Source organism: Drosophila subobscura, chromosome E (assembly GCF_008121235.1).
Source record: "Drosophila subobscura isolate 14011-0131.10 chromosome E, UCBerk_Dsub_1.0, whole genome shotgun sequence".
Lineage (NCBI taxonomy): Eukaryota > Metazoa > Arthropoda > Insecta > Diptera > Drosophilidae > Drosophila > Drosophila subobscura.
The window spans coordinates 7,836,789-7,860,990 of NC_048531.1; the positions used below are offsets into that span (position 1 = coordinate 7,836,789).

The window sequence follows — 24,202 nt, forward strand, 5'->3', positions numbered from 1 at the left end:
CACACTTTGTAATTAGAGCAGCTTTGGCATTAAGTGGAAACTGTCCTCGTGCGAAATTGCACAAATTTCGAATTTAATTGCCGGGCCATGTAGTCGAGCCGAAACAGTCCACAGTCCACAATCAGGAATGCCTGTCATTATGGGCCGAGAACAATTTGGGGCATGTTTATGTACACGTATTTAATGGCCACACATGGGGGGTGGCGGGGCATGGGAGGCCAGAATCGGTTGCTTGTCGAAGCGCAGCGACAAAATGAAACAAAAAAGAAACAAATTGTTGGCCTGCCCCTCTCCCGAGTGCCCCATTCTCCCTAATGTAAATTAATTGCTGTACAAATTAGCCAGGCCAACGAACATTTTGGACATTAGGCCCAGGACAGGCAGGAAAACAAGTGGCAGGCGAGGGCTGTTCCCCATTTGGCAAACATTTTGGCGCATTAAACATACAACAATCCGAGCTGCGAATTGCGAATTGCGAAATGTCAGGTAAACAGTAGCCAACTGTCGCTCCATTCTTTTAATCAGTTATCCAAATTTATGGCCAGCCATTTGTCCTGCGGCAGCACGACGGGTCTGCGCGTATTCCAATTGCAGTTCACTTCATCGAAATATTAAGTGGAATATATTTGCACGAGTTTAATGAAGTCCACCCGGGGAGTCGCGCTTGTTTGCTCTCCAAATAAATCCAAACACCGAATAGCCACGGGAAATGCATTTAAATTTAATGAGACAGCCAATAACAGAGCAGTGCAATTCGATATTTTGTGTGCTCAGGGCCGGAAAACTATACGAAAAATGATCAGCCGCTGGCTAGCACAAATTGGAGGTTCAGCAACTTTTGCTCACTCGCATGCGAATTTTGTTTTTGTTTTCGTTTCCGTTTTTTTTGGGGATTTCATCCCGTCGCAGATTTAATAGTCAAGGAGATGGATATCCTAGGCGGATGCCCCACTCCCACTCCCACTCCCTAAGGTTGTTTATCGTTAGAAGGAGGCAGCAGGCACTCTCCAGCTCGAGAATGCCCCGCGGCTGTTGACTCCCAACAAGCAACAGAGAATGGGGCCACAAAGTGGGTTCTGGGGGCAGAAGCTGGCGTTTGGGGTTGAGGAACTGGAAACGCTAAGCAAACACACAGGGCAGGGCCTAGGCACTCAGGAGTGGAGGTGGGGATGGACGACTGTTCAATCGCTGGAAATAAAATATTAACTCTGCGCCAACCCCCCTGCCCCATGCCCCATGCCCACCGCTCCTCTGCCACAACCCCGCGATTCAATTAGAAGCGAAAGCCATTTTATAATTGAAACGAGCAGGCAAGGGAGCCTCGGGCCGTCTCGCTGTGGCAGCCTTTTCAATCTAGGCCCGCTGCGGTGAGAGGGGTGGAGACGGGTAAGCCAGAGAAAATAATACATATCGATAAATATTAGCAGGGAAATGGAAGCAGGCTGGTGGCAGAGGCAGCGGCAGCAATGATTATTGTTCATTAGAGATCCAACTTATGGTACAGCTCCTCCACCTTCCTCCACCCCCAGCCCCCGCACCAGCTCCAAGCTACAACTCGTGGCAAGTAATTGAAAAGTTTTCCACCATCCCCCGGCATTCATTATGGCTTCATCTTTTGCTCATCTCATCATCATCTTCCCTCGGTGGGGCAATGCTCCATTTGTCACTTCCCCCAAGAAGGCATATGGAGCTGCGGAGGCGTGGCAGACTGACAGATGATGCGTGTGACTAGCAGCAACTTTGGCTGTACTCCTTGGAATATTCCATTCCATTCCATTCCTGATTATGATTGAGTCGATGTCGTTAATATGTTATCGACTGGCATGGAGGAACCACCAGCCACCAAAGCGGGGAGCAGGCATCCTGCCATCCCTCGCGAGTTGTTCCTGGAAGTGCGCCCTGCTGGCTGAATGTCTGCTGCTCCATTTAAATCAGTTACAGAGAGAAAGAGTGAGAGATTCCCCCAAAGCAAACACACACTCGGCACACTCCCCCACATTCACATCCCATTCGCATTCGCCTTTCGTTTGTTTGTCTTTTGAATTATTAATGAATGCATTCGCTGAATGGCTTCGACAGCCCAAGGATTCGTCCTCCAGCAGCAGATGTGAATCCTTTTCCTTATCCTTCTCTGGATGTTGATGATGATGATGGAGATGGAGATGGTGGTGCCGATGGTAATGTTGATGTTGATCTTCCTCTTAATCAAGTGCCTTCTTCTTGGCATCCTGCGGCACTTTGTGGCCGCAGATAACTTTAATTAAAATGGCCGCAGAATTCGTTGGCCGCGCCCACTTTCCGCCCACTGCCACAACTATCTGCTGCTTGGAAAACTTTAAAATTTCCAAAATACTCAAAGCGGGAAAAGAGTGAAATGGGAAATGGGAAAGCGAAGGCAACAAACTTTTCCGATTTCGATTTTTATTGCCGCTAGAAAAAGGAACGGCAGGAGAAACAGAGCGAGAATGAGAAGAGGAGTGGAGCGGAGAGCATTCCCATGGAGATTTTGTGGCAAGTTGCGGGGCAGTTTCACAGTTGCTGCTGCTGCTGCTGCTGCTGCTTCTTGGCAACAATTTCATTTTAGCGGCACTCACTGTTCCTGTTCCTGTTCCCCAGCTGCCAATTCCATTGTCATGCCTACGCTGCCCTGCACTTCGCTCTCCTACCTGCCCCATGTTGCAGTTGGAATTCATTCAGGTTACCTGCACACGCAACCAGCAGGAATTGTTGGGGAGAGAGTGGGCTGCAGCGGTGGCAGGAGCAGCTGAATAAACAGAGCCACAGCAGGGATGGGGGGGAAAGGCAAACCACTTGAACCACAAACATTTCGAATGCCAAAAGTTGTTGTTCCCTTTCTGCAGTTCATAATTTATGCCAAACAAACACATAAATATTACCGCAAATTTATTAAAGCCACTTCCCCTTCCCCCGCTCCCACAAATGTGTGTGTGTGTGTGTGTGTGTGTGTGTGTGTGATGTAAGTGAATTCTGACAGAGTTTGCCCCCGAATGCATCCAGCCACCGGAGTCCTCTGAGCTGTTAATCTTTTCTTTAAGTTTATAATTACTTTTTATTCCCTGAAATTCGCATTTACAAATTGTTGACTCTGGCGGGGAATTACTCAACCAGAGGACCACAGGAGCACGCACTCAACCCCCAACTAAACCCCTCTACAGCATTCATCCGCTTCATCTGCATTTGCAACTTCTGTTGCAGCTTTTCGACTCGCAAACTAAACCCCTTTCAATTCAAGAGGAAGAGGACTTTAACAAGGACTTTTACACATTGAAAAGAAACCAGAGACGGGTAAGGGGCAGGGACAGGTGTTTAACGAACCCATCGAATGGTCAATGTGACAGGGGGAAGCCCAAACACCGCACACCAGAGCAGACAGCAGACAGAAGGAAGATCCGGAACAGGGGCAGCAGCAGTTGACAGGAGCTCAGCCAATAAAAGTCCTGCAAAAGTCTGTCAGAGTGGAATGTGGTGGACACACCGATGCGGCTTTGGTGCGACAGCCGAATCCAGACAGTGGCGCGGGAGGAGAAGCCAGAAAAAGGGGAACAGCAGCAGCAGCAACCGCAAGCAAAACAAAACGAAACAAGCAAAGAGAGGAGGAGCGGCAGAAAAGTTACAATTTTCGTCAGGCAGACATCGTCCTGCCATCCCTTCCCACCCAACTTTGCATCCGCAACTTTTAGCAGGAGTTAAAATTTGATTTTAACGCTTCTTTCAGAGCCGGAGTCTGCTCTTTGCGCGTCGTCTGTTTGTGGCAACCGCAACAGAGGCAACTGGATTCAAATCAGCAACAACAGGAAGCTTCCCCCGTGACGGAAGTGCCTGCTCCACCCGCTGCCACACACACACGCTGAGATTGGCTGGCAAAGAATGTGCCCCAGGGAGCAAGTGGAGCTGTTGAAGTGACGGGCACATGGCCCAACAATTTATAAGCTGCACCCACTAGGCCATCCTGCCCCACTGCAACAGCCACTGCATCCTCCGCAACTCGCTATGGCCAGCTACAGGGAACGCCAACATCCGCTGCCGCTGCTGCTCCTCTGCCTCTCGCTGGCCACTTGGCGGGCGCCTTTGGTCAGTGGCTATCTGAACATTTTCATCAGCCACCACGAGGTGATGAAACTGATGGGTAAGTTCACTTCCTAATGAAACCACATTTCGATTTGGAGACAAACCCCAGACTGACACGCTCCCCCCCCCTTCCCAATGCGCCACCCTGAGCGATGATTAATAGTTGGGGCACAAAGTGCGACAGGACACATTCATTGATCCCCGAACACAACACGGAAACACACAAGGCAAACCCCAAACAATCCCCCAAGTCCCAGCACCGTATCGTAGTCATTAATAGTTCTGAAATTATACTTGACCAGGGAGTGGGAGGGAGTGGGAGGGAGGTACTAGGTGGAGCAGTGTGAGGCAATGGAGCGAGGAGTGGCCGGAGTGGGGAGCCAAACAGAACAAATCGCACACAAATCGATTTCCGTTCCGTTCTCCCGCACTCCTTGCTGACAGCGGCAAGTAGCTTTTGCTGCCTCGTACACCCCCGCTTATCCACCCCACACCACTCCTCTTTCGCTCTCCCTCTATCTCTCTCTCTCTCTCTCTCCTCTACCCACTTTCCGTGTTGTTTTGCTTTTCGGTTGTTTGTTTTCTTGTTTTTCCGTTTGTTGCTTCACGCGAATTCCTGTTATTGATGGCGCCGGCTCCAGATCGAGCCAAGGCCAAGACGGCTCCTCTGCCTCTCCCCTCTGCAGTCTTTTTCCCAGCGATAGACAAGGCAGGATTCATTCAATATGCCACAGCGGCATGGCCTCGTGCCTGTCGTTTGGCTCGCGATTTTCCTGCTCCTCGCGTTGATTAATGGATCACAGGAATCCGAATGGAAATTGCGAGAGAGGGAGGAACACAGAAATTGTGAGTAGAGGAGAGGTGAGGAGAGGTGTCCTAGTTGCTGGCTACCCCCCGCCACTCCATCATTCATCGCTTAGTTGGTCACAGCATTTTCCGGCACTTGACCGTAATTGGAGCATAAAGGCCTCCATCTCATTATGCAGGCCTCGGCAGTGCCCACGCCACTGCCACAACCCCCCTGTATATTACCCTCTGCCCAGCGTTTCCTGGCTGCCAAATCAGAGGCACTTCAATTAGTTGATGGCCCAAAAATAATCCAAATCAACATCAAGTGGAAATGGAAGTGGAAATGGCAATGGAAACGGATACAACATGGATTGATGGATGGATGAATGAGCGACTCCTGCGCCTGCTTGTTCCTCACCTCGCACTCACTCTCCTCCCCTCCCCTCTCCACCCATCCACTTCACTCTCCTTTGTACGCTTTCGATTGCATTCGAGGTCGATGGGGCATGAATGCAGGACCCTTCCTGTCGCTTGCCAAAGAGACTCCACTTCACTCCTCTCATTTTCCCTCTCTCTTTCTCCACCTCCTCCCTCACCCCTGTCCCACTGACCGGCACATGCAAATCGGATTTCATTAGCGACAACTCAAAAGATTTTCCACTTTGTTTGTTGCTCACTGCAATTTCCTTTGCTTCGATTTCATCGAGATTCTCTCTGCTTTCGCGTCGTTCCACCACCCAACCGCCCCAACCCCTCTGTACCCTGTAGCTCGTTATGTTTTCAACTGCCAGTTAACACCCCTCACCCCTCTCCCTGCCCACACCAGCACCTTCCGACTGCTCTGTGGATTCGGGGTTGTTGCTGTTCCCATTGGAAAATTAAGTGTCAGCACGAAATCAAAGAAAACTGACCCGAAACTCCCCCTGCCAACACCTCCTCCCGCCTGAGCATGATTGCTCTTCCACTCAACTCCCATCAGTTCCAACTCAATGTGGAAGACTCTTCAGGTGGAAGAAAGACTCCAGACGCCTCCATCTTCCAGCATGTGGACTGGGACTCTCCACCCCAGCAATATGTTGCATCCTTTGGGCTTCTCCTTCCTTTCTTCGGTGTCTGTGAGTTTCGTGGAACTGTAAACAAAGTTCGACGATTGCCCCCTTCCACTTCCCCCTTCTCCCTTTTCAATGAAGTGACGACAACATTAAAATTAAATATTTTTTACGCTTTTGTTGAAGAATTTCCTGCTCTGAGTTCAATTTGGTTTCTGTTGTTCAGTTCTTCAGTTGCCCCAGAAACGAAAGCAATTTCTCCTCGTTTTCCGCATTCGTTGCCAGCGAAACTGACACCCACCCACACTCCCCCCAGCATCCTACACCCCGCATCCCCTTCTCCACCTCCACCTCCATCTCCTTGAAGACTTTCCCGGTTCAAGGGTGCGTAAAAATGCAATTTCAACAAGTTTCGCTTTGATGTGCACACTTTTCCTTTTTCCTATTTTCCTCTCTCCCCTCGGACCAACTGCCCCCTCTGCCATCCATCGCTCCCCCTTTGGGCCGACCATCAACCTTCGGAGAGGAAAAAGCGGAGGAAATTTCCCGTTGAAAAATGAAAAGTTAATGCAAAAGAAAATTATTTTTAATGAATAGAAAACAGTCCGAAAATCTGCAAATTAATGTGCCCCCACCCCACCTACCCATCCCTTGGGGTGGCTCGACACTTGGAATCCATCATGATTGCCTTGCCTCCGAGGGGGGTGTGTGGCGGGGGGTGGCATAAAAATCTGTTCCAATTTGGCGATTCTCGCCTCTGATTCGTGGGACAATTACACGGAAATGTCTGGGATTCCGATTCCCCTTTAATCAGCCGACAAGGAGTGCCACTGCACTTCCCGTGCATAGAGTGGGAGAGAGGGTGAGGGGTTAAGGGGTAGAGGGAGTGCTGTCTCCGCACTAATGACACTAATTATCCTCTTAATCTTTTATGCAAATTGTGTCTCTGTGCCAGAGCTGGAGAGCTAACACGGGACTGCCTTCCACCTGCCACCATCCAGCCACAGGCTGCAGCCAATCCTCTCCAGTTTCCAGTCTCTTCCCTTCCTGCCTCCTTTCTGCATCGCTGCCAGTTGCGGTTGCAGCGTCACGTGTGTGCGGCAGAGTCATTCAGACAATCGCAATCGCAGGTATTATAATTACGGCAAAGGGGGGAAAGGAGATTCATAAGCGAGGAAACTTTTGCAGGAAAAGTTCGGCAGCAACTGGCAGGATGGCAAGGGAAGTCGCAGGCGAGGGAAGAGCGCGTGATATGAAAGACGAGCAAAGTTTGACACGGCCACAGAGCGGAGAGGGAGGTGAAGGAGGTGAACGAGGATACTCCAGCGGCAGGTTGAACTTCGGCAGCGACAGTGGGAGGAGGAGGAATGCCAATTCGGGATACTTAAAGCGCAGTTTGAGTTAGACGATTGTTGCCCCCAAAGAGGCCAATCGAGATGAGGGAACTGAATTAATTGAGGCTGTCGCAAGTGCATTCCCCATCCACTCTCGTGTAGAGCAGTTTGTCAGGGTTGTCCTTTGACAGCAGAAATGACTGTCCTTTTCGTCTGTTTGTGCATATTTGATGGGGAGTCGAGTCACTTTTGGGTTATGTTTGGAGAGGAACCTTTCCCTGTGAGTGAGAGAGAAGTGCCACCAGCTGCCAGGTGGCTAGAGTACTCGCAACCGCCCAGCGGCAAAGCCAAAGGAGAGTGCCACAGTTGTCCCACTCTGTGCCACAGTTGTCCCACTCTGTGGCAGAGTTAGAGCAGCGCACGCTGTGGGGGGCAAAGCAATTTGAGACTCTAAAACGAATCCAAGATGAAATGGAAACAGAAACGGAGCATGGAGCTGGATCAGTCGGAAGACGAAGATGTTTAGAGTGGAGGAAACACGGAAGGACGAAGGATGGAGGATGAAAGCGAACGAAAAGCGCTTCTCTTATTCTGTAATTGGATTTAAAATTGTTTTAAGCAGCACGGGGAGCGCTTCGCTTTGTTCTATTCCAAGTGCAAGGTACACTCCTTCCTCCCTCCCTCTGCCACCCCTCCACTCTGCCAGTCTGCCGGAAGCGGAATCGCAACATTCAACATCCGGTGGAGTCTGAGGCGGAGGCACAGGCAGGAGGCGGAAAGTTGAAGAGACCAAACAGCATTCCCCGCTCCACTGGCTCCATGCAAAGCGGGAGAGGACGAAGCTTATTCTGATCCCCGGGAGTAAATAATGCACCACACAGACGGGGCAGGGGAGGAGCAGCATTGAAAGCGGATGAAGAAATTTAATTTCACGTCGTTTTAACTCAAGCAGGTCGACTTTCATTGGCATCTGGCAGAGAGGAGGAGGATGGAGGAAGAGAGGATTAGGAAACGCTTCAGAACTCTTCGGGAATCCAACGAAAGATGATTCCAGCAGTTGACACCTTTTAATACATCCAATCCGACCCTTCCCTTTCCCCATTCTGTCTCTGATTTGCTGGAGTCCCAGATCCCAGATCCCAGACCCGCATTGTCGCGACTTTCCCGCTGCTGCTGCTGCTGGTGACGGATTCGATTTCGATTATTATTGTGTCTTGGGTTTTGTTTACCCGCCAGTGTTGTCACCTTTTCCTTGCCTTCCACCTCTTCGCTCCGCTCTGCACCCTTCGACCATTCGTTCCCTTTGTGCCGAAGTGAAAATCAATTTCCGCTCAAGGGCGTCGGCAAGGGGACTTGAGGGGAGAGTAAACAGCAAATGCACAAAGTTTGCTCAGCAGGGGGAGTCCTGGAGCCAGAGTCTCCACACTAATGGCGGGGGTGTGCCACAGCAAATTGCGAGGAAACTTTCCCTTTATGTCTGCACTGCATCCGCATCCGCATCCGCACCCGCACCTTGGTTCTGCTTCTGATTTGGTCTCTCGCCTCTTCTCTTATCCTTCGCAGGACTCGAGGCGGATCTGTTCTACGTGCACGAGGGATCCATTAACACATACGCGATGCACTTCACCGTCCCGGTGCCCGCGGACGTGCACGAGCTGGAGTTCTCCTGGCAGAGCCTCATCGCCTATCCGGTAAGACACCTGACCGGACCGGACCAACCCCCAGACATGGACACTAACCAGTCCCTCCCACAGCTTCCCTACGCCATCAGCATCGAGTACGCCAACGACCAGGACGCCCTGGGCACCCCAACACTCAGCATCCCCCACAAGGGCCTGGTGCCGCAGGAGATCGAGTCCTTCCTGGTGTACCTGCCATGCACGGGCAACGCCAGCCTCCAGCTGCCCGTCAACGTCAACATGGTGGTGCGAGGACCCCCGCGCTTCAACGACACCAGGCTCCACTTCAAGCGCAACAAGATCTGTGCCAAGGGTAGGTGTCCATCACCATCAGCATTCCACACCCATGATCCATCACCATCCATCTGGTCCAATCAACAGGCATCTCACCCGAACCGAACCAATCGCCAGCCCCCGCCCACGCCCCCTCCCAGGGCCCTGCCCTGCTGAGTGCCGCAGCCTGTGCTCTCGGCCTGGTCCTGGCCGTGGGCCTCGTGGCCAGCATGATGTATTTGCGGGCTCGCAAGCAGCTTCGCCAGGACTCGCTGCAGTAAGCTTCCATCCATCCTCCTCCTCCAGTGCCATTAACACCTTCTGCTCCTCCTTTGCCGCAGTACGAGCTTCACCACCGCGGCCTATGGCAGCCACCAGAACGTGTTCATCCGCCTCGACCCGCTCGGACGGCCACCGAGTGCCACTGGCTCCTACGCGACCATCGCCAGCCTCAACAAATACCCCGGGGAGACGAAGAAGTCGTGCAGCATATTCGACCGTGAGTCCTCCTCCCTCCTCCTCACTGACCACTGCCGAAACGCACTCCAAATCCACTCTACAGGTTTCCGCAGCTCCCCCGTTCCGACGCCCTACGCCACCGCACTGCTCCCGATGGGGGACCAGACGCAGACCGGAGAAACAATCTACTCGAAGCCAGAGTCGATCTGTCCCTCGAGGATATCCTACTACGCCTCCTCGCAGCTGACCCAGGTGAGTGCTAGAGATAGATAGAGAACTATCTCCCCATTAGAGCTGCCCCAAGGGGGGGTTGATTTGGATTGGAAATGGGATTCAGATTCAGATTCAGGCTGGAACTGGAACTGGAATTGGGATTTGGAGGGAGGCTGCCCTCGGGGTAAATCAAAGCCTTTGAAATTTTGCGGCACGTGGCAGCCAAATGGAGATGGGAATGAATCCCGTTGAAGTCTCGATTCGGGGTTGCCATGGGAGCTCCGCTCCACCACTCTAATTTGTCCCAAGCACCACACGATTGCTCCCCAGGCCACGCTCTCCTCCATCCACTCCATCCTCCGCTGCGGCCACCTTTCCTCGATGATAAAAATTAAATTCTAATTTATATTTACGAGCTGATAAAGCTCCCGCAGTGCGTTAGCTCGAAACAAGAGCCAAGAGCCATTCATAAATATGCGGCTTTCCCTGCTACCTTTCTGCCCCCTTCCCCCGCAAGGACTGCTGACTGCTGGAGAGACTGAGTATCCTTTGGCTGGGGCAGGTTTTGTGCGGCACTCAGCCGGCACGTAGCCGCTCCTACCTCATGTGGGACGTGGGTGAGGACACGACACACAAACCCACTGCCTGGAAACCCAGGTGAAGGATGCGATGGGAGTACTCCCGTGTGGCTGAGTGGAGAGTGTGTCTGCCTCAGCAGATGTGGCGGGTGAGGGCATAAATGTTTAGATAAGCAAAAGGTGCACCATGGAGGCAGACAGTCTGCCGCTTCTCTGTATCTTTGCTTTTGTTCGCCCTTCACCGCAGAGTGCAAATTATCAACTCAACCCAAACTAACCCAAGCAGCCAACTTATCTAACCAATAAATCCCTTAGTTTTGCCTCAAAATTAACTGCCAAGTATCCCGGCACACAGCTCCACCGAATGATTGTGGCCCAACGTGGAATTTCTTTTGGTTTCTTGCAAAAATCTTTTAGAAATTAGAATAAATTATTTAGCAGCCTCGCAATTGTTGTCCTCGTAAACATTTCTAGCTCCGACTGTGACTTTTATTCGTAGAAATTCGACTCGTATCCTACCATGGAGCTCCTCCTCCTAAGGCATCATAATCCCCTGATGTCTGAGCCCATTTTCGTCACCAAGTTCCATCCACGCATAAATAAATATTCAATTTCCTTGGAGACGTGTCAGGGCCTGCTTCTCGGGATTGTTTGCTCAACGATTTCTGTTTGTTTAGACTTCAATTTCACAGTCATTATGGGGAACAGCTTCGTCCGTGTGTGGGGAGCTGTCTGTCACAGCTGACAAATAAATTCGACAGATTTTGGGAGCGATGTATTTCTAAATTTGCATTCGAGTGCGAGTGGAAGAGCAGAGCTCCCCTGCTGATACTTGTTAGCCTTCGATTGCAGGTCCATTTGGGTAAAACAGAGCTTATCCCCTGAAGAATGGAATAAGAAATTCCATAGTGAAATTTGCGGCGCTCTTAAATAGTTTGAAATTTGCGAAATGGCCCCTCTGCCCCGTGTGGATATTGATCAGCCCAAGTATGACCAGAGTACTTATGTGGGCAGGGCGAAGCACTTCTTCCTGGTGACCAATCCGCTCAATGTGCTCGCCAGCAACAAGAAGCTGGAGGAAGCGCGCCAGATTGTGCTGAAGTACAGGGCCGGCAAGGAGGTGCCCGAGTGCGAGACGATTGAGGATGTGTGGAGGGCCAAGTACCTGTACGATTCGGCCTTCCATCCGGAGACGGGGGAGAGGCAGATCATCATTGGCCGCATGTCGGCCCAAATGCCAATGAACACGCTCATCACCGGCGGCATGATGGCCTTCTACCAGAGCACACGTGCCGTCGTCTTCTGGCAGTGGTTCAATCAAACATTCAACGCCATCGTCAACTACACGAACCGGTCGGGTGCCTCGCCCGTTAGCAAGTCGCAGCTGCTGACCTCCTACTGCCTGGCCACCAGCGGTGCCCTGGCCACGGCGCTGTCCCTCAACCGGGCTGTGAAGATGATGAATCCGCTGGTGGGTCGCCTGGTGCCACTCGTGGCCGTGGCTGCCGGCAACTGCATCAATATACCCTGCATGCGCATGCAGGAGATTCGCAACGGGATCGTCCTGCTGGACGAGAAGAACACTGAGGTGGGCGTGTCCAGAAAGGCCGCCTGCCTTGGCATCTCTGCTGTTATCCTAAGCAGAATCAGCATGGCCATACCCGGGATGACCATGACGCCGGTGCTCATGAACGTGCTGGAGAAGAGGGGCTTCCTGGCAAAATACCCAAACTGGAATGCTCCCATCCAGACCCTGTTCTGCGGCTTTGTGCTGATCTTTGCCACACCCATGGGCTGTGCGTTCTTCAGGCAGCGAGCTGCCATCAAGGTGGCCAGTCTCGAGACGAAGGTACGCGAAAATATCCAAAAGAAACGACCCGATCTGGACACTGTATGGTACAACAAGGGCTTGTGAGGAGCAACACTTTCTTGGCTGAGACATTTATCTATCTTAAAGACATTTTCCAGACACAAATGCAAATACATACAAATGGCAGTTACATCAATTGAACTTTATCCACGCGCATTCGAGGCATGGGAGCAAAAGTCGTATCCATTCGTATCCTTTGCCAGTCAAAGTTCCGCCGAATGGTGCAGGGGAACTGCGTGTGGAGGAGTTGGAGTTGTGGTTGTTGGGTCTGAGGGTGCTTGCCATAATTATTGTTGTTCTGTTCCCCACTCCCCAGTCCACACAGACACAAACTCCTGCTCGTGTGTTTGAGAGTTAAGCGAAGTGTAGCACAGCATTCGGTGGGGGGTGGGCAGAGCAGAGGGTGGCAGGGTGGGGCTCACTCATTTAGTCAAACAATTACATACAAGTGCACACAGATACACCAGACTCTGCTCTGTTCACTTGTGTGGAAATATCTCATTTGGGTGTGCAGCCCACACTCCACACTCCACGCTCTCTGCGGCTGCCACATGGCTTGCCACTCCCCATGAATTCTATTAAATCAGTCTATAAATGTTGGCCAAATTGCTTTAATGTGCAGCAAAAGTTTAGCAAACGGCAGCGTGGTGGGGAGTGGTGGGGAGTGGTGGAAGTAGTGGAACATAACAATAAAAACGGCAGCGAAAACAGAAACCGGAGTACGACCATGGACTGCAGACTACAGACTACAGCTGCTGAAACATGGCTTTGTGCTTGTTTAGAAACACTTGCGAAATATTATTGCAGCTCCAACAACAAAAGAGAGTGGGCTCCCTGGGGGGTGGACAAGGGGGGGAGGTTGTGGCAGACACCATGTGCAGTGGCACCATAAGCGGCGTCGATTTGCTGCCAGTGAGGCATTGGGATATTCGATCCTTCAGTGGTCCCTTCAGAACAGGAGTTGTAAGGAAAGAGCATCGAATGTCTGAGGATGGCAAGGGCTTAGGGAGAGGCCAAGGACATAGCGGCTTAAGGAAAAGCCAAAAGAGACCTCCGAAACAGAGAAGAAAACAAAAGCGCAAAAAGGAAAGTTGTAAATTAATTGCCAAGGAGCAGCAGGAGCTTGTCGCGGTGTTTTATGGGGCTTACTGGATCAACAAATGGCAGTGGAAGAATGGAGACCAAGGGCAGGTGCTAATTTAAAATGTTGTCGTCGCGCCATTACAGAAATTTGTAATTAAACAAGCAAATGAAGCGCGCCGCATGGGGCATAGTCAACCCATTGGGGTATGGTGCTCCCCGTCCCCAGTTGGAAGTGGAACCTGGAGACACGTACTCTCTCTTAATGGACAGCCCCACAGTTGTTCTTTTTGATTAAAAAACATTATTTACACTTGCCACAAAAGCTTTATGTAAAGCAAGAGAATGCATGCCCTAGGATGGACAGTTAATGGGCATTTTGTGTGTGTATGTGACCGGGCAGGTGGCCTCTCCAAAGGGTTGACCTTTGAGCCAAAGGTTGACAAATTACCCGACGACCCGTCAGTGGATATTTTTTTCCCTTTTTTCGGCTGCACCTCCAAGCCAGATGTACCATCATTTATCCGCTGGCAAAGTGCGGCGGATGCTTTTGTCTGGCATTACACTATTGATTGCTTCCTGTCAGCCTCAGAAGAGCAAGCCGGATGCCACTGACCGAGTGGCGGATGTTTCTTTTGTTGCCGCCGCAGCCGCAGTGATTTTTTTCTGGCCCAACACTGTGGTTTGGTTCGGTGTGGAGTGCATCTACGCGGAGATAGAGGACCGCAGAGCCCTCCTAAGGCGTCAGATTGCGACAGAGCGACATGGAAATAATTCGTTCAGAGCAAGGAAACAACATTTGTCCATTAACCATGAATAAGAGTCCTGTCCTTGGTCTTCATTGACAGATTTCCAATAATATTTTCACACTGATACGCCAGATTTTCCCTCAGGTCATCGAACTGCTGTGGCAATTGCAAATTGATTTAATTTGTGGAGTCAACAAGCTGGGAGCTGGCAATCTGGCGCATCTGTAGGCCATTAACGTAAATATGTATAAATTGTGCGGTCATTGTAAAATGCCGACTGGGAGCGCTGGGCTGGGCGTGGCCGGGGCACGCGATGCCTAATTGAAAGGCAATTATGCGTTATTAAGTGCGTGTACAAGTAAGCGACGACTTGGGTTAAGTATACGCCACCTTTAATTAAGAGTAGATACCTGGCCCAACCCCCCGCCAACCGTCCAACCACCATTGGCACCGCTTTTCAATTATGCATTAAGCGAGAGCGAGAGAACCTTTTCGGTGTATGCGACCCGAAACGCTTATTAAATGGCGTGGCAAACGAGGCTGAAGCGAGGCTCATCAAAATGCCATGCATCAAAGGGGAACAAACGTAGAGAGGGGGCAGAAGCAGACGCAGGCTCAATCGATCAGGCATAAATCAAACGAAATTCAAATTAGTTTCCCCAGCAAATTAGAAGGCGCACAGGGCCTGGCCTGGCCTGGCCCGCCTGCCAGCATCGTCCTCCTCGAAATGGTAAAATAATGGAAGTTTCTGGCAGAGAGAAACCAGAGAACTGCCGGAAAAACTCTGAGCTCAAGCTGGGGCCTTGATTAAAGGCTTTACCAAAGACGGGAATAGGAAGGGAGCGGGGGGAAAGCTTGTTGTCAGGTAAATTGAAATATAATTGAGCCAGTCCTGGCCGTCCGCCCGACTGGCTTCGGTTCATCAAAGCTCCGCCTGCTTCCGCTTCAGCCATCAGTTCTACTAATGCCAAGGCGACAGGTCGCATGCGTAATATTCTCAACCCGCCCTGTCACTGCCACATCGGTGGCATGGGTAGGGGCAAAAGGAGCAGCATCAGCAATTTGCATAGTCGACAAGCATTTTGGGCCTGCACAGTGGCACCAGCAACACGATTCCACAGAGTTCTGCGATAAAAATTCCGAAAATTCATTGCTAGCAAATATCAGAGAAAAAACACTCAACTTCTGCACAATTATAGTCGTACTATTTCTTTGCCTCGAAAATAAATTTCATCAGCGGTTTGGTTGTCCAGTGAAAAGTTGTTCACCGCCGAAACTTCATTAAAACATTTGCCACTCTCTGACCGCAGCCCCAGGCCACTGTGCGAAAATGTTTTGTTGCTGTCGAAAAGTTGTTTCTGTTGCATTTTGGTTTGCTCGTCACTCTGACGTCAGAATGGCGCAGTCCTGGCCCAAAATTGTCATCAAGCGTTTTTAATTACAAGCAACGTGGGGGGCGGGGTGGCAGTGAGGTGGAGGAGTGAGGAGGAGATGGCTGTTGTTCCTGCGGGCAGCCGTAGAGCTGCAAGTGACACAAGCAAATCAGACGCCTGTCAGGCCCGTGCTTGTGCACTGGTGTGTGGGTGGGTGGGCTTTATGTGCTGCTTTTGTATGTTGTTTGTGCTTACGTCATGTGCAGGCCAACCCCCAACCCAACCCAAGTAACACACCACCCAGGGCAGCAGCAGCAGCAGCAGCCATGTGGTGTTGTCATTAGAAATGTCACAACAGAGCAAAGCAGCTGCAAGCCAACATCAGCATCAGCACCAGCATTGCCTCCACGCCTGTCATCTCCTTGACGCCCAGTAGAGAGACTAGCACGAGGACCAGGACCAGGACCAGGGCCAGCACCTGCACCAGGACCACAGTCAAGCGAGAGACCCCCTTCCGAGAGGCTGCTCTACCATGCAGCATAGAAACTCTCTTCCATCGTATCATAGAAATGGCAATTCGAAATGCGATCTCTGATGTGATGTGAGAGTGCGGGGTACTGTGGGGTTGGGTCCAGCAATTGGCAGATATTTCGACTCTTTGCCAATTTCGAATGAAAAGTCAAGCAATAATGTCTCCTGTGCTCGTTCGACATTGGCTTTTAATATGCCAGCCTAGAGTCAGAGCTCTCAAATGAACATTTTCACTGGCAATTTGAGATTGCCATTTAAGAGAGAAACTCGCATAAAGTGCAGCTGGGCGGGAGCCAGAATGAATGTTGCTTAAATTTATTGATCCAATCGGGAAAAAGAGAACACTAGCAATGAATCGATCCGCTGCCCAATTCCCATTGTGATGAGTTCAATGCTAAACCGATTACCTGAATTCTAATTAAAATTCTGCGGCCCCTCATTAACGCCAAAGCACACACATAGCAAGCAGAAGGGAGAATGAGAAGCAAAAGCTATCACCCCTGGAGCAGCAGCCGGATCAAGGTCCAAGGTCTGAGCGCATAAAAGCGTCGCCGGTGCAGACAATTGTTTCTGTCTCTCGGCTTGCGGCGTGGGGGCAGTGGGGCTGCTTCCAGTTTGCATGTTGAGCGACAGGGATTTATAGCCGCCCCACTGATGTCCTTTAAGGCAAAGCATGGCATGGAACCCCAACCACCATGGAGGACATGTCCCAGCCTTCAGTGGGAGAGGGAGAGGGCTTTGATGATGGAGTGCGATATTGTTGCGTTTTAATTGAATTTTCTTTGTGAAGAAAGCGACAGAAGCGGCAAAAGCAAAAGCAACAGCGACAAATACAATAAAGGACAAACAGCAGAAATCACAAACAAGCCACGAGTCGGGACGGGAGCTATAGGAAGGGCAAACAAGGGGCGAGGGGCTTCAGGAAAGTGGCAATGACGGCAATCATGAAATGAAATTCACTAACAAAAGGCAGCAAGCCAACCCAACTATTGTTTTTATTGCCTTTTGTCGTGGCTGTTGTCGTTGTGGTTATTGTTGCAATTGTTGCCAACTTGGTCCTGGCCCTGCCCTGGAATGCCAGCAATGTCCTTGTCGCCCTGTCTGGGCGAGCGCCTCCTCCCTCTGTTCCTGTACCTGTAGCTGCTCCCATTTGGCCACTGCCGCCGGACCACGCCAAATAATATAATTCCCCGCATATTGCTGGCGGTTGCTTTTAATAAAATTCGAATCCCCAGGCAGTCCGCGTCCACCTGCTGCTGCTGCTGCTGCTGCTGTTGCTCTGCTCTGATGAAGATTTAGTGTCCTTGGGATCCCAGAGGATCCCACTTGAGCCCCGCCACAGTTATGCAGATTTGAGAGCGTGTGAGAGAGGGAGAGCGAGAGAAATGAAGTGATTTCTCTTGTGTTTATTAGCCGGAGTTTCTCTTTTTCGGGTTTCGGGACTGCAAATGGTTTTATGAAAATAAATGTGCTGCGTAGGCTAGAATCCAAGTGGCAGAAGCGAAATTGGAGATGGAACTGGCTGGAGAACGGGAACGGGGACTAGGAAATGGGAGGATATCTGCTTTCCTGCTCCTCCCTGACTCCTTCCCGACTTCTGCTAGCATCTCAGACTTTGTTTACACAAGACGAGCTCGCAATTTCCTACAGCTGAGCTCCACTCCACTCCACTCCTAGCTAGGCAAACATTATGCTCGGCGAATTAAAGCTTTTTTGCCAGCCAATAAATTATTCATGCTCCAAGACAACTGAGAATGGGGGCGGAGGGGGGCACTAGCCGGAGAGCAAGACAAAATTATGGCAACGAACGTCTTGGGGGGAGGTGGCGGCAACGGGCGGCATCGGGCCAAGTGCCTCGGAGCGGAAACGGAACTCAATTCATTAAAATGAATGAGCGCAGGAGCTGGGGAGCGAGCCGGGCAGTTGGGGCACATCGCAGCCAAGTGCATGACTAACGGTAAACGGATGCAAACTGAAAGATGCAAATCCGGCAGCTGGAATTGCTGTTGCGACTGGCAATGTCTTTGCCTGTGCCTCTGCCACTGGGCCTTTTGGGGCTAGCTTTTGCCAATCTTTGAGCTAAATTAAACGGGACCCGGACCCCGACCCTGGCTTGTGCATGAAAATATGGAAATTTATACAGTTTCATCAACTATTCTTCGACACTGCCCTGGGCGGAACGGGACCATTGAAGTCCTGTAATTGCAGTTCGGAATATGCCAATATTCTCCCTCTCTCTCTCTCGCTCGTCTCAGGCAGCTACTAATCTTTATCTCTTTAAGATCTAAGGAGCCAGAGATCCCCAGAGGCATAAAATGGGGCCAGACTGTTGATTCGTTTTCGTTTCGTTTCGTTTTCATTCATAATTCATTCCCTCTCTCTGTATCTGCCCTTGCAGCCCTGCAGCATGTCCACTCCGAAGAGCAGCCGTGGCATTGGTGGCAGTGGCAGCCTCTTTGGGGGTTTCGTCAACGGTGGCAGCACCATCACCATGGCCAGTCACAGCGAGAAGACCAAGGACCGACTGCGCCGCATTCCGAGTGTCCAGCCGGGTGCCCTCAGCTACGAGCAGCTGGTCAAGGAGGGCACCTTCGGACGCATCTACGCCGGCAAGCTGGGCGACTCGTGTGACGCTCTGGTGAAGACTGTCATCGATGGGGCATCGCTCACACAGGTGGCTTGCCTGCTGCAGGATGCCTCGCTGCTGATCGGAGTCAGCCACCAGCACATCCTGGCCCCGCTGCTGGCCAACACCGAGTTGCCCGGCCCGCCCGAGATTGCCTATCCCTATCCGTCCAAGGGCAACCTAAAGATGTGAGTAGAGCGGATTGATTCGATTTAAGGGAATTATCGACTTATTATCGACTGTTTCCATTTCCAAAGGTACTTGCAAAAATCACGAGAGTCCAGCACTGCGCTAAGCACCCGACAGCTGGTGGAGTTCGGGCTGCACATCACCAAGGGATTGGCCTACTTGCACTCACTGGGGATCGTCCACAGAGACATTGCCACACGCAATTGCTAGTAAGTAGCAACGAGAGTAGCAGCAACCCGGCATCTGGCAACTCTTTCTCGTTTCAGTGTGGACGAGGAGGCGTACGTGAAGATCTGCGATGGCGCCCTGTCGCGGGACCTCTTCCCGGACGACTATGACTGCCTGGGCGACAACGAGAACCGGCCACTGAAGTGGCTCGCGCTGGAGGCGCTGCAGAAGAAGGTGTACGGGTCGCAGGGCGACGTCTGGTCCCTGGGCGTGCTCTACTGGGAGCTGGTCACCCTCGCCCAGATGCCGCACGAGGAGGTGGACATATTCGAGCTTACCAATTACTTGGCTGCCGGCTTCCGGCTGGAGCAGCCCGTCAATTGCCCCGATGAATTGTGAGTAACTCGATCCGTATGGATGCCACCCGCCCCTGGTCATGTCCTAATCATCCTCCTGCCCTCAGCTTTACCGTTATGAACTGCTGCTGGCACTGCGAGGCAAAGCAGCGGCCCACGCCCTCACAGCTGCTCTCGTATCTGCAGGACTTCCATGCGGACCTAGGCATGTACATCTGAATCTGAATCTGAATCTGAATCTCAAACCGAGCAGTAAGCCGGGGGATTGATGCTGGATGCGTCATAAGTGCTGTTCAAGGGTTGGCCCGGGGGCGAAACCCAAGATACTCGTAAAATAATTGAAAACTTTTACATTTTAAATGTGAGAGATTAAATGCGAATTTTCCTGTACGAGTTCGGGCACGCAAAAACCAATTAAAACAGAAGCCAGCTAACTTCAGATACGTAAGCAGAACAGATACGAAATAACACAGATAGAAATGCAGGTGCAGATACAGACAGGCAGACACACGCACGTAGTAGGAAAACAATAGAGTTTTGTGGATATCAATTCCACCATTCGTTGACATCAGCCCGAAAGAATGCTAAGGCAATAGCTGCAGGTGTATTGAGGGTGAGATAAGATTGAGCATTTAAGTAGATAGAAATTGAATAACTTCAAGAAAACACACACACACACACACACACATACAAGGGTAAACAAATAAACAAATCGGTAAATGATAAATGATATATGGATATGTGTATGATAAATGAATGTGAATTATTGATGTGCATATTTTATTGAATGTGTAATATACGTAAGCAAACGTCCTGGAAAAGAGAGCAGAGAGAGGAGAGCGTACAGTGTAAGACAGAGAGAGAGAGAGAGAGGGAGAGAGAAAGATGGCAACAGAATACAGAATCTTTTGTTCTCAAAATGTTGTCCTCAATTGTTAAAATGCGATATATTTATTTACCTTGATTATAATAATTATTATTAGTATGGCTATTGAGTATTTGATGATGTATTGTACCATAACGGGAAGTTCAAAACAGTACCAGAAATCAGGTGAAAGAGCACAAGAGCAACTGTTACGTGGATCGCAATGGATTAATGGCAGGAGTCAGTCAGGGGCGTGACCATTGCGATGGCCAAACAATGATAGCACACCCACACACACAGGCACACAGAGAGCACACACAGAGAGAGAGACGAGGCGGCATGCAGCACACTTCATTCACACCTCACTTTTTCACCACTCAGCCGATATCGCACTTTCGATTCATTTCGATTTATCCTTCGCTGTCAAATTATTTTTGTACTGACTCTGCGAGTAGTAGGGGGACTTGAACTGCATTTCTTAGGCCTAGCTACGAATTCCCTAGCTTAAGATGTTCTTGTTGTTAGGTTTGTGACTTTTAGTTGAATTTGTCAGGAATTGTTTCTGTTTCTATTTCTGTTTTATCTAGATTTACGTCCTTACATCTGTATATTAATTTGCCTTTTTGTTTAGCCAAGAATAGAGGCAACTAAAAGTTGCCACACCAATCCCCAAAGCCCTGGCTAATCGCAGGGCTATTCCTAGAAGAAAAAAATAGCCATAAAAAACGTAGTTTAAATGTTGAATGTCACAAAAATGTCACTAAAATGGTACAGTCCAAGCACGGACACAGCACACCACAAGATAACTAAGGAAGAAATAGCAAATAAATCCCAAGACAACTGCTTGCTTTTTCATCTACGAGTAGTTATTTAAGCTCTCTATATGGTTTATTCTTAAGCTTCGCACTTGAAAATGATAACGAAAATGTTACTAAGGCAATTACCGAACACGGCACGGCACTACTATCTCTCCATTTACGAATAATATACACAAACAAACACACACAAAATAACAATTACATACACACATACGTATGTACAGACTATGTGTATCCCGGTTGCTGCCAGGCAGCACTAGCTCATCCCCACCCCACCCACACACACACATACACAGCTACATGCATAGATATCCTACGAAAGCAAACAAATTTTATATAGATAATAGAGCAAACGAGAGAGAGAGAGAGAGAGAGAGAGAGAGAGAGAGAGAAGAGAGAGGGGAGAAGACAGTGCGCTCTTAAATCATCTCTGAATTCTTCACTGGTAGGGGTAAGGAAGAGGAGATAGAGGAGCTGCCAACTACTATAACTAACTGAATGTGTTTCATGTTTATCTAATATATGTATGTATGTACGTATGTACATAAATATGTATGTATGTATTTATGTATGTATGTGTATGTGTGTCTATATCTTTAAACGTCTATTTTGTCGTCTAATTGAATAATAACTGTAAACGCTATTAAAGCAAAACGAATGGAAAGGAGAAGGCGAAGGCGAATAAGAAAATGGAAAGAGCCCAAAGCACACACTAGCACACTCTACACAGACACACACACACGCACATCTCACACTCTCAGATATACACAGATATACACTCTGGGAAACTCATTTACATGTGTTGCCCGCCCCCAAAGGGATAACAAATTGTCATTCACTATGTCTATGTCTCACTCCTTAACTCTTTATATAAATGTATCTCCGTATCTGTCTAACTTTAGATATACTCTCTATACCGTATGATTGCATGTGAAAAAGCAAAACCAAAAGCAAATACCAGACTTAAGCGTATTCAGAAAATATTTGCTAAAACAAATACACGACACTTAAACACCGCCCAGGCCCACAGTGCCATCACCATTCCCATTAATCTGCACTATCCGAAGAGTCTAGTCTCTGATGGATGGTTTGATGGCTGGGTATGGGTGTGGGTGTGGCACTAGTGGCCAGAACGCATAACGAAAAGCGCTGAGCCACACTGAGGCAACTGAAAGAAACAGAAATTCAATTTTTGTGAAACGAGAGCAAGTTAAGTTAAGTAAAGCGAAAGCGAAAGCTAAGGCGGAGGCGATGAGCGAAAAACTAAGAACTAAGTAAATAAATAAATGTTCCTTTTGAATCATAAACGAAAACTGCAAACAGAGCAATCTCTGAGCTGGAATTAATGGTTTGGTTCGTATGGGGGCGAACTCTGCCGGGCACTTTCAGGCTTTCAGGTTGCATCTCTGGACTCTGGCATGTTTGCTGTGCGTGTCCAAAACTGAGAGATGCGTATGTCACCCACTCTCCTTGGATATCCGTCAGACTCGTTTGCACCCCGCTGTAATTATAAAGTACTAAGAACAACTGTCACGACATGGGAATACCGACTATGAAATTCACAATCTGCCCGTCACAAAATTGGATATACCCTCTGCATTCGGGAGGTGCTGGGGGGTAGTCCATTTTTTCTGACGTCGTCCTCAAAGCTGTCACTGAACCATACGCTTTTTCCACCCTTTCTCATAACGACTAACGACACGGACTTTGAGTGGCAGCCCCAAGCCGGGGGACCAGGAGCAGGAGAGGCTGCGTTATATGTTTGCTCTGCGAGCGGGCAAAAACGGAATCTGAAAGCAAAACAAACTAAATGGGAAAATCCGGAAGGAAGTTTGTCGTGGAACAACATCGTTGGCACTGCGTGCCGCCCCAATAAGTTCCGCCCCATATATCCTGACAGCACAGGCACCGTAGCGGAAATAGGACCAAGACCCCTACAGGTGGCTCCACCTCCCCCAAGGGGGTTACTTGTCTTCAATGTAGGACGTGAGGAGTGAGAGACGCCATTGTGCGTAGGATTATATGAGTAATTATTCAGATTCTGATTGATTCGGAAATCATGCGTGGTAATTAATGAGCAATTAGTGCTCGCAATGCGAGTGTCTGCCCAGATCGATTTTGTGGCAAAGTGTATTGATAAGAGCCCCCGATTAGTGAGAGCTGCAGCTGCAGCGTGGAAATTAGTTGCACTCTGCAACATAGTTTGGGATCGAAGAAAATCAAAGCTGTACTTCATGAGCAGTGGAATCTCCAGGAAGAATAAATGGAAACAATTCAATTTGAATTCACTATAAAATAGACTGTTGTTGTTCAAGTTGTGGCACGCACCTACACATGTAGATTTTAACAATAACAAATAAATAAAAAGTAAAAACTCACCCATATTAAGTCATATGTAATTCTACACTTTTTTCTGCAAGCATTTCGCCGCAGCTGAATTTCGTTTCTTTGCACCCTTTTCTAACAGCCCGTTCACACACACACGTGAACCGATTTGCAAATTGCAATTCCAATAGGAGCACAAATTAGGAGAATATTAATATCAGGTGAGGTAAGCCTCCACCAACACTGAGGGACATATTCCAAGATTCGAAATGCCGCACCTTACACAATTGTGACACTTGCAGGGAGAGCGCCTCCGCTTATTTTTTTTCTTCTCTCTCCTTTGTGCCTTTTACTTGATGAGTGAGAAAGAGACAACATTTCGCGCCTTTTTTAAGTATTTTCATTGACTCACACACACTACAACGCAAGATCTCGCGACCAAGCGCACATTTTTCACTTAAAAAAAAGATAATTGCGTACATGCATTTATCAAATATAAAAAAACATTTATTGCACTTCACTTTCACTTGCAAATGCACTTTCTCTGCTCCTTCTATGACATTTTGCAGCTAACCCACTGGATCACACACTTTTTCTTGCACTTAAAAAGCAATTTTGAGACATGTTTGGCGTTAATTCACTTCTCCACTTAATGGCACAGCATATTGACAATTTTTCTTGGGGATTTTTCACTATTTTCCGGCTTTTCACGACGCGAAACGCGGAGCAGACTTTGACAACGCGCTGAAAAAATGAATATGAGGAGAGCAGCTTAGTGCTCGCTCATTC

General features: G+C 49.4%; 2 protein-coding genes across 2 annotated transcripts; both read left to right on the forward strand.

Annotated features, from left to right (window-relative positions):
* Positions 1 to 3,993: 3,993 nt before the first annotated feature.
* On the forward strand, positions 3,994 to 22,375 carry LOC117891244 (tyrosine-protein kinase RYK). Its single transcript, XM_034796590.1, has 10 exons — positions 3,994 to 4,147; positions 8,825 to 8,952; positions 9,016 to 9,253; positions 9,322 to 9,490; positions 9,555 to 9,712; positions 9,776 to 9,924; positions 18,465 to 18,880; positions 18,950 to 19,090; positions 19,148 to 19,444; positions 19,513 to 22,375. Exons 1-10 carry the CDS (start codon positions 4,012 to 4,014, stop codon positions 19,622 to 19,624), a joined length of 1,944 nt encoding a protein of 647 aa, XP_034652481.1. The 5' UTR covers positions 3,994 to 4,011; the 3' UTR covers positions 19,625 to 22,375.
* On the forward strand, positions 11,306 to 12,393 carry LOC117891243 (sideroflexin-1-3-like). Its single transcript, XM_034796589.1, has one exon. It carries the CDS (start codon positions 11,413 to 11,415, stop codon positions 12,376 to 12,378), a length of 966 nt encoding a protein of 321 aa, XP_034652480.1. The 5' UTR covers positions 11,306 to 11,412; the 3' UTR covers positions 12,379 to 12,393.
* Positions 22,376 to 24,202: the final 1,827 nt, after the last annotated feature.

What these genes read in the sequence shown, in the direction of transcription:
- LOC117891244 (XM_034796590.1), top strand. Translation starts at nt 4,012, where the DNA reads ATGGCCAGCTACAGGGAACGCCAACATCCGCTGCCGCTGCTGCTCCTC. An exon ending in CGAGGTGATGAAACTGATGG is followed by an intron (nt 4,148 to 8,824) that starts GTAAGTTCACTT and finishes TATCCTTCGCAG; the next exon opens with GACTCGAGGCGGATCTGTTC. An exon ending in ATTGCCACACGCAATTGCTA is followed by an intron (nt 19,091 to 19,147) that starts GTAAGTAGCAAC and finishes TTCTCGTTTCAG; the next exon opens with TGTGGACGAGGAGGCGTACG.
- LOC117891243 (XM_034796589.1), top strand. Translation starts at nt 11,413, where the DNA reads ATGGCCCCTCTGCCCCGTGTGGATATTGATCAGCCCAAGTATGACCAG.